General features: G+C 37.3%; 1 protein-coding gene across 1 annotated transcript; it reads right to left on the reverse strand.

The window, feature by feature from the left end:
• Nucleotides 1–52: 52 nt before the first annotated feature.
• Nucleotides 53–10,537, reverse strand: LOC135082928 (protein LTV1 homolog). Its single transcript, XM_063977694.1, has 11 exons — nt 10,428–10,537; nt 10,191–10,349; nt 9,751–9,870; nt 9,011–9,191; nt 8,321–8,434; nt 7,363–7,484; nt 6,700–6,834; nt 3,925–4,082; nt 3,121–3,268; nt 1,441–1,631; nt 53–480 (listed from the first exon to the last, which is right to left on the reverse strand). Exons 1-11 carry the CDS (start codon nt 10,428–10,430, stop codon nt 303–305), a joined length of 1,509 nt encoding a protein of 502 aa, XP_063833764.1. The 5' UTR covers nt 10,431–10,537; the 3' UTR covers nt 53–302.
• Between the last annotated feature and the right edge of the window lie 98 nt (nt 10,538–10,635).

A 10,635-nucleotide genomic window follows, 5' to 3' on the forward strand; every position in this document is an offset into this window, starting at 1 on the left:
GAAGCCAAATATATTATTTAGTATACAGTAACGAAGATAATAATTCTTAAAATCTGTCTTATTAAAATTTATTTTCATTAAACATAGTTTTATTTTGTAAGTATGGTCACCCTACAATCTAAATAGTAGTACGATGCGGCTAAACGTGGGCCGCCGTATTGAAGAACGTATCGCAATGACAATCCGCCTAAACGTTGAACCGCCGTATTACAAAACAGAGCTGTAATGTAAAATGCCTAGTGGTAATGTAAAACGGCGGATTATACAATCCGACTGCGACAGATATACAAGATACAACAGTTTTAACATATTTTATTCCCTTGAATGTTATTTCTGTTATTCATCATGATCTTCTCCTGGCGTTTCTTTTCTTCTTTGAACGCTTCTTTGTTCGCCTTCTTCTCTATCCGTCTTTCCTTTCTGTATTCTTTGAGGAGGCGCTTTCGTTCTTTCTTCTCTTCTGCGCTTTCGTCTTTGGGTCTGGAATAAAAATAGGTTTTATTATGTTACATTTACCTATGCAAAGTAAATAAAAGAATCAGAAAAAATATTATGAACGTTATATTTTAATGAATTACTGAAGTGGAAACGTGCGATAAACATTTTCAAAATAAATTAAACTGCAACTGAAAATTCTTATGTAGCAATGTGCCATTCTTGGGAACTTTTCCAGGAGTGTTCCCATTTAGTTTTGGGGAGTCATACCTGGAATATTCCTTACGTACAGTCTACCATACCATACAGTCTACCATAGTAAGTAGTAGTCAAATAGTTCGTGACACCCAAAGTGACCAAGAAGTTGATAACGCAACCTTATTCAACCTTATTCCAATTGTAACAAAGACGTGTTGAGAATTTTGGCTACTTTGGGTATCACGAATTACGTTTGTTAGTCGTATACCTCGAAATCAAAAAATCCTTGTAGCTTTTCACCTATTCGCATTTCACCGTGATAGCGTTTTTTGTTGTAGCGTGTAATATCGGTAGTATATTTTGTTACTAGCATTATATTTTTAACAGATTTTTACAACAGTAGCTAAGTGCTCTGAAATTACATCAGCAGTGGTTCGAAAAGTACAATTTCCAGTGTGCCTTTTTCGATTTCGATACAGAGCGTCTCGCTTTGTAAAAAAGGATGGTAATTTATGTGCATATTCCTCAGTCCGGCAGGAAAGTAAATCTTCTATGAATTTTTTAGACAATTGTAATTAGCGATCAAAAATTATACTACAAGAATAAAAATCTATTCAGAAATTTTGATATCGCGGCGAAATGCGAATAGGTGAAAAGCTACAAGGATTTTTTGATTTCGAGGTATACGACTAACAAACGACGAATTATTGGACGCTGACTGCACATAATAGTAAAACCCTCAATATTCCATTCTAAAGTAATTAGACACAACACATTTACATGAAAATGTTATTTAGATATTCTCACCTTATAGACAGTACGCTCAAAGTGCTAAGCACAGACTCGGCGTGCGTTCTTCCATCGTCATCGCTAACACTGTCTGAATCTTCGTTCTGTGCGTTGAACTTGGCCAAAGACTTGATCGTGAGTTTGTTGTCGTTGCCAAGTACGTCTTTGGGCATGCCCGTCTTTACGTTGATTCGGATCTTTTTGGGCTTCTGGGAATTAAAAAGATGAGTGTGAATTTGGCTTTAGGAAGTTTTTGGACCACAATTTAATTGTCTGTTCCAATATGATTACTATCTAATGTACAAAGTATAGATCTTGCGGTTAACTCAGTCAGTGCCTGAGGTATTCCAAGTGTCGGAAGTGGTGACATTGACATAATTACTATGACGTGATAGAGCATACAGGGTGGAAACGATAAGTGATCTCACTTGCTTATTTCTAAACTATACAAGGTATCCAAAAACTGGTTACTGATCCTGAAATAAAAAAAACACTTCTAATATTGTATGGCTGGTATAGTGGCATACATTTAGTATGGAGGTGAAAACATTGAATTTTCGGATGGATCCAGTTAATTCTGTAACCTATTACTGATATCGTTTGAAAGAGCTCGTGAAGCACTTTCAGGATCGGTAATATGTTTTTCGGTATAGTTTAGAAATAATCGAGTGAGATCACTTATCGCTTCCACCCTGTATATCATAAGGAGATCTGCAGTCTCACTGACGTTTGACGTTACAAAACACCCTCCTGTGCCGCTTCCACTCCTCAGGCTCTGTCTGAGTTGAGCGCTAGACTTATAAAGCCCGGTCTCCGAGCACGTAGAATTTTGTCCAATGACCCCAAGCTACCCATCCTTATCGCTCGCGCGTAATTATGTTGCTGTCGCGCTCGCAAACTCACTGCGGGCGCGCGTCGCTCAGTCGCGACAGCAATATAATTACGCGCGAGCGATAAGGATGGGTAGCTTTGGGTCATTGGACAAAATTCTACGTGTTCGGCGACCAGACTATAATAGTATACAGGGTGTTAGGTAAATGGGTATATGAGCCGACACTAGCCCATGTTAACACGGTCATATAAAAGATATGGTGAAGTCAGAAAATTGATATCTTCATTTCAATTATTTTAATCATTCACAGAATGTACTTTTTTAAGTTGCCTCAAGACACTGACAGGTAAATAAGTAGTTAATATTATTCATGATAATTCATGCTAAATCATGTATTTCCTCCGCCATTTTCCGCAGTTTGGCACCTCACGTCACATCATTTTACCGAAGTCAGCCCTATAGCTTCGGCGCAGTGCCGATCACTGACGTTTGTCAACAAAATGGTGCTTGACTCTTGAGACAAGCTAAATTACACCATATTTTTAATGACATTAAGCTTACATTTTTTTAAATACCTTCGCGAAGTTAAACTTCTGTACGTAGTGGAAAACCTTGGGGGAGGCCTTTGAGAAAATTGATATCTTCATTTCAATTATTTTAATTTTCATACAAATCGGATTTTATAAAATTTATTTTGTATGAAAATTAAAAAAATTAAAATGATGATATCAAATTTCTGACTTCACCATACCATTTATATGACCATGTTAACATAGGCTAGTGTCGGCTCATATACCCATTTACCTAACACCCTGTATAAAGTTCAAAATTAATTAGCAAAACTTCATTTAGGAAGACAACCTTACCTTAGGTTCCTCAATGAGTTTAGGATGGTTGTACAAGTTGGAGTAAGTTGATAGAATAGTCTCGCAGTCCCACTTTTCTTTGGGCTCCACTTCCATAGTCACCAGGTCGTCTTCGGACTCCTCTGATATCTCTTGTAGCCTTTGTATCCTGGGAATAAGGTTCAATTTAAATAATTTTTATACTATGGCATTTCTGTAATCTATGTACTTTGGGAATAGAGTTCAATACAACATAAAAAACATCATCATGAGAAGAGTGGTTTTATTCTGCTCTGCTAGAATAAGTAATCATGTACTTCATAAAAATGGTCGCATTAAACAGTTTGCGTTCACATTATATGGCATGGTATTACTATTGCATTGGGTCTGTCTCTAATTATAGTAAACAAACTTTCCGCCCGCGGCTTCGCCCGCGTGGAATTTTTGGGTTTTTTATACATTAACCTATGACACTCAGCAATAATGTGGCTTTCTATTGGTGAAAGAATTTTTAAAATCGGTTCAACAGATCCCGAGATTACCCCTTACAATTTAACAAATATACAAACACACAAACTTTACCTCTTTATAATATTAGTAAGTATAGATGTATATGTGTATAAATAAATCAAAGTTGCAGGCGGGACACATAGCTCGTAGAGTTGATGGCCGCTGGGGGAGAAAAGTTCTCGAGGGGCGATCACGGGCCGGAGAACGTGGGCAGGACTAGGTGGACCGACGATCTTGTGGAAATCCTAGCCTATATCCAGCAGTAGACGTCAGCTGAAACGAAGGAAACTGACAAACTATCTCCATCTCTCTCACCTGGCTATCTCCTTCTCCTTATCGAGCTGGTACCGCTTCCTGGACTGGTCGAAGTCCTCGGCTGCTCGCAGCAGCATATCATGGGTGTCAGGCATAAAGCCTTCGATCTCTTCCAGGTCTAAAGCACCAAGCTCTGTGTCGTCGTATTCCGCGAACATCTGCAAATATAAATTCATAAAAAACCCTTAAAACTCATTATTTTTGCAAATAACTATGTATGTGACTTTGTTGGTGTACCTAATAAATAAATAAATAAATAGGCTTTTAAAAAGCACTTTTACACGTCCCAATATTAACCCTACCACTGCTACGGGACAATAAATGGGCCAGTGCTGAGAAGAAGCAGCGCAAGAAACTCAGTCACTATTGTCAGATTCCTTTTCAAGGGTGATTTTCATGATCATTATCATCATCAACTCAGCCATAGGACGTCCACTGCTGAACATAGGCCTCCCCCAATGCTTTCCCCTTCTGACCCACCGCACTACCAAACCACACTACCAGTAGTGTCGTGGGGAATATTTTTTCCCTTCTGCACTACCAAGCCAGTAGTGTCGTGGGTATCATACATCTTCATTCCCATCGACACTACTACCATAACTAAATGTAAAATTTGTAAAATTTTGGATGGTTTTGTAATAAATTATGTTTATATGCAACCCTAACCTCTGTGCAAATTTGCAGTTTGACGGAATTTACTAAAAATAAAATATTACCTAAAAGGGCTTAGGTATACCGTATACCTCTATAACTTTGCGTGAAAGAAAAACAAAAATTAAATTATTTTTACCCGACTACGGCAAAGCAAAAGGAGGGTTATGATTTTGACAGGCTATGTATGTAGTTATGTTCATCTGTTCCCTCGTAACTTCTAAACTACTTATCAGAATTCGACAAATGACATATCATTAGAAGCGTCTTAATTGTCCGCTGGTTATAGGCTATATGGGGTTTCACAAAATCTAATGTGGCGCCCTCTAGCGGACAAACCATACAGAGTAAAAAAATAAAGTTAAGATAAATATGCCGTGTTTGGTATCATTTGAAAGCGCTTTACTTGTACATTTACCGTAACATGTATAAGCCCTTTTAGGTAATATTTTATTTTCAGTAAATTCCGTCAAACTGCAAAATTGCACAGAGGTTAGGGTTGCATAATTATAGACATAGTTTATTACAAAACAATCCAAAATTTTTCAATTTTTACATTTAGTTATGGTAGTAGTGTCGATGGGAATGAAGATGTAAGGCCATTAAAAATTACCCACGACACTACTGGCTTGGTAGTGTAGAAGGGAAAAAATATTCCCCACGACACTACTGGTAGTGTGGTTTAGTAGTGCGGTGGGTCAGAAGGGAATGCTTTCCATGTTGCCCGATTGGTAGCGGCCTGCGTCCAGCGCCTTCCTGCTACCTTTATGATGTCGTCGGTCCACCTTGTGGGTGGACGTCCCACGCTGCGTTTTCCGGTACGCGGCCTCCACTCCAGAACCTTGCTGCCCCATCGGCCGTCAGTTCTGCGTACTATGTGCCCTGCCCATTGCCACTTCAGCTTGCTAATCCGTCATCAGGCCGAAAGTGGAAGCGAGCTTCACCCTGATTCATTAACCACAGAACTGGCTATCTGGTAGTAGCTAGCCAAGTGGACGTAGAATAGCCCTGCCATTAACCAAAGCGAACAGAAAAATCTGCCCCCACTGGGAATTGAACCCGGGACCTCTGGGCTTAAGGCAGGTGGACTAAAATACTATCGTCTAAATTCAGCAGACCATTTTGCCCCCACTGGGAATCGAACCCGGGACCCTCTGGGCTTAAGGCAGGTGGACTAAAATGGATTACTAATGTTTGGCCAAAAAACGTTTCCCAAATTATCACATCGCAAACAACGTTTCGCAAATTTTCATTTGGCAAATTCTCATTTGGCAAAGCAACTTATTGCAAACTTTTAATTCGCAAATGTTTTTTTTGGCATATTATTGTTTAGCAAATTATTGTTTGGCAAAGTATGGTTTGCCAAATGTTTCATTAGGCAAAAATATTTCACGATAAACTATTTACAAAATAATTTGATTGGTGCATAGAATGGTATTCAAATTAGCTTGTGTTTATATTATTATTATTTTGTTTAGTGGGGAGTTAATATAGGTAAATTTGTTCTACATTAATTTCCTTATTTCATTCTTTGTATCGAAATTTCCAAATGATTCAATAACAATAGAGGTGATTCTAGCGCTCGGCGGCCGCTGCCGCGGCACGCTTCATTAAGGGTCACTGTTCTAACCTAACCTAACCTACTATTTTCTGCAATACCTACTTTTTGCGACCATACTATTTTCTGCAATGTTTTACATAAAATTATTGTGGAAACCATGATCATGTGCCTTATGCTTTGATTTGTGGGTAACGGTGGGTAAGTATGTGAAGTGTCAATTTGACCAAACAAATTATTTGGGATATAATATTTGGCAACATAAAACATTTGCTATATAAACATTTGCCAAGTAAAATTTGGCCAAATGATAATTTGACCAAATGAATTAGTTGCGAAAAGTACAGTTGCTAAAAGTTCATTTGGGAAATGAAACTTTGGCGATAAGTTGTTTGCGAAGTGAAATTTGGCGAAAAGTAATTTGGCCAAACGGAAGGATACCGACTAAAATCCTATCGTCCAAATTCAGCAGACCATTTTGCCCCCACTGGGAATCGAACCTGGGACCTCTGGCTTTAAGACAGATCTTACCACTAGGCTAATAAGCATAAATTCAAAGTACATACCCTTTCAAACCGGTTATCCAGTAGCGACAGGCCCTGGTTGCGGCGGATCACGCTTGACGACATCGAGTACTGTGAGAAGCGAGACTTGGTGTCGTCCTTGTCATCCCATGAGGCCATCTTGCCTCTTTGTCGGGGCTGGAATAAAATTCAAAGATGATAGAGAAACTGGCACTAATCACAATTAGTTCTTTAAAGTAAATCATACAAACTATGTTTAAATTATGTATGGTTCATTACAGCTTATTTATTTATTTATAAAAACCAACAGCGATACATAATTTGAAATAAAATCAGTGTTCAAAATAAAACTTAAAATAATTTTAACACTGTAGTTATTTATTTATTTTGGGTAAATAAGAAGTTATAGCACCAATACTTTTACTAAACGTATCACTTATTTTGTAATTTTACTATACAAGAGAGGAGCTTCCTAATACAAGCAAAACTGGTGGCTTAATAGGAAGCCCCAAATACTTGTAATTAAAAATGTGTAGAAGTTACCGAAATAAACTTTATTTATTTATTTATTTACTGTGAACTGTAGTATCTGACTGTATCTGATCTGATCCTCTTTTGTTTATAAATATCTGATTTATAAAGAAATAATAATCTCTCCTTTTTTAAATCAGTTATGTACCAAGCCTGTAGAGCTAAATTACTTACCTGATCGCTGTCATCATCAGAATCGAGGTCCGAAGCGAACGCTTTGTCGGAGTCATCGCCGTCTGACACGCTGTCGCCGTCCTCGTCATCTTCATCTTCACCGTCAAAGTCACCATCTCCTCCTATGCATAGTATTATAAATACTAAAGTCGGAATTATAATTAGATTCCACATTTGACATTAGCTACTGTCATTTTGTGAAATAATGATACCACATATAATAATGTAGTGATGTGTACACAAAAATCGATAAACAATCAGTGTGTGTGCCAATTAAAGGCTAAATTATTGATTCCTTCATGATGACATTTATTTATTTATTACACACACAATTATAAAAGAAAAGTCTCAGATCGTTAGTTAATCGTCAAAACTAAATTATCTGTTCAGAAATATTTAATTTCCTGATATACTTAGTTTACTAGAGTAAAATTATAAACGAGAAGAATCGATCCGGAAATATTCCATTTCCATATCGAATAATTTCGCAACGTCACTATTTAGTACTTGTCATAACGTTGCAACACTGAAATTGTCAAATGTGGAATCGAATTATAATTCCGAGTATAAGTGATTGTATGTTTATAATATTCTATAAAAAAATGTTATTAAAGTCCAGTCGCATTTCGTCCAATGACCCCAAGCTACCCATCCTTATCGCTCGCGCGTAATTATATTGCTGTCGCGACTGTGCGACGCGCGCCCGCAGTGAGTGTGCGAGCGCGACAGCAATATAGAGATAAGAATTATTTATTAGTTTTATTAATTTATTCACAAATTGCGTTACATGCGGCTAACGTTTAACATATGCAACTGTGTACTAAATAAATAACATGCATGCAACTAGAAAGGCATAGCAATGAACAAAAGGGGATACATTATAAAAATATATTTTTTAACCAGATGGTTGTCATTCAAAAGAAATTATCCAAAAACATAAAATAAAATCCAAACATACCTTCACCCATAGCCAGTTCAATGAAGTTGTCTTCCAACTGATTGTCAGGGTCCTCAAAGTCAAAGTCTTCATCCAGGGCTGCCACCACCTCAGGATCCAACTCCAGGCAGAGACCTAAAAAGAAATAAATAGTACAATAATAATAAATGTTGCTCTATAGAGTTTCGAGCAATACCCAGTTCAGTTCACTTTTCTAAGCATGTAGGTTTTGTTTTTACAAATCAATATAGGTATTTCGTTTCAGCCAAATGACATCTAAGAAAATCAATTTGAAAATAAGCTTATTATATTTTTGAGTGCCAATATTCCCATCAATACTTTTTCTTTGTGCATGCCTGGGATAAATCCTACAAACTATGGTACGGGACTATTCCTTCCTCTCGTTCCCACCACTGCAACTCCTGTGTAGCCAGGATCTACAGCTTGACCGCCAATAACCCAACCAGTGAAGGTTAAGTGTGTCCCGGGGGAAAGTTATACTGTCATTGGACCCGCAACGAAATTAATCAGAAGAACATAAGAGGAGTTCGAAGTTAAGGTTTGACAAACTATTATTATTATTATTATTGGTTTTGGGCCTTCATTTGCGCCAGCTCGACCAGGTTTGATCTATTGTGGCAGCCCTTGTCTTTAGAGTTCACTGCTTAGTCCAAACTATGGTAGTAAACAATAATTTAAAGTGGCAAATACCTTGTGTAGCAGCCTTGTTCAGCAATCCCACATCCTCCTCGACTTCCGAAGCAAACACCGAGCTGGGCAGTTGAAGTGTTCCTGCAACAGACTTGGCTGGTTTCTCTTCATCATCCTCATCATCAAAGTCCTCTGGGTTCTCACTTGTGACTGCTTTTGGTCTCCTTTTGTGAACTGTTTTCTGTAATTATATTAAATTAAAGTTTAGTTGAATTTTATTCACTTGAAAAGGCCTAACTTTATAGACTACTAGCTTTTGCTTGCGACTTTAGCCGCGTGAAATTTAGTGCCACAGATTGGCATAAATTATAGCCTATATGTTATTCTGGGTTATAAACAACTAGCTTTTGCCCGGGGCTTCACCCGCGTGAAATTTAGTTTGTCACAAATCGTCTATATGTTATTCTGGATTATAAACAATAATACTGTAAAGTTTCATCAAAATCCGTTCAGTAGTTTTTGCGTGAAAGAGTAACACTGTAACAAACATCCAGATATACAAAAATTCATATTTATAATATTAGTAGGATGTTATTAGTAAGTCTTTGAGAATGATGGTAAAATACCAAGTTTTTCATCGGGTCTATTAGTTGAATCAAACATAACTTCACAATACTTTTAACACTGGAAGCCTCAGTAAAGTGCATAGGAATGGAAATTTTGTTCTTAACTTTGTTTATTGTATTCTAAGAGTTGTTGCTGCTGTAAAAAAATTTAAAGAAAGTTGAACTAAAACTTACAGGCTGCATGACCATGGTGACTTCTCTGGTGTCTTTGAGATGCTGCAAGTAGTTGTAGTCATCATCAAAGAAGATGCCATATTTTTGCTGCTCTTCCTTCCGCTGTTCTGGAGTCAAATCCTGGAAAATTAGTTTTAAAACATACAGTTGGGGTAAAAAATGAAGTTGTCTTCCAAAAATGAAATTGATTTTAAATATTGTTAGTCTATAATTTTGTGTATTCTCGTGTGATTTAGCAAATTATTTGTTTTAGTAAAAATACCAAGCATTTGTTTTTAATATTTGTGTTGAGTATTTAGAAGAGGTTTTAGCTATAGTATAAGCCAAAGGAGAGCCTACAAAGTGTTAATAGGCGTATACTTGTAAGTTATTAGGATACTAGGCTAGTAAGAAAGGAGAGAGTGAGTTGATGTAAAAATTTTAGAGGTTAGGTTACTTACTGGATCTTTCTCTTTTCTCGGAGGAACTGCAGCATTTACTGGCACCAGAACCCTCTGTGGTGCTGATTCATCCGCGGCGAGGGGATCACGTTGTGAACGATGCACTAAATTGAAAGTTACAGCCTTTTTGCGATCGATGAACTTCTTCTTAGCTTTAGGCTGCAAAAGACAATGTTTGTTACAGTAAAATTATCAGAAATAGGAAATTAGATACCAGTGAGTGACAAGAAACAATACCATTTTGGAGTATTTGGAAGTAACACCACAAAATTAACTATCACAAAACAAATACGTGCAAAACATGTGTTGTTTTGGAAATGGGCGCACGTCAAAAGGACAGTGACAGTGACAGTCACAGATTACATTAAGTTAATCGACACATTTTAAAAATAATGCTAAGATTATATCTACGATTTTATGGACGTGTTGTTTTGAACGGTAACAA

Source organism: Ostrinia nubilalis, chromosome 22 (assembly GCF_963855985.1).
Source record: "Ostrinia nubilalis chromosome 22, ilOstNubi1.1, whole genome shotgun sequence".
In the NCBI taxonomy this organism is placed as follows: Eukaryota; Metazoa; Arthropoda; class Insecta; order Lepidoptera; family Crambidae; genus Ostrinia; species Ostrinia nubilalis.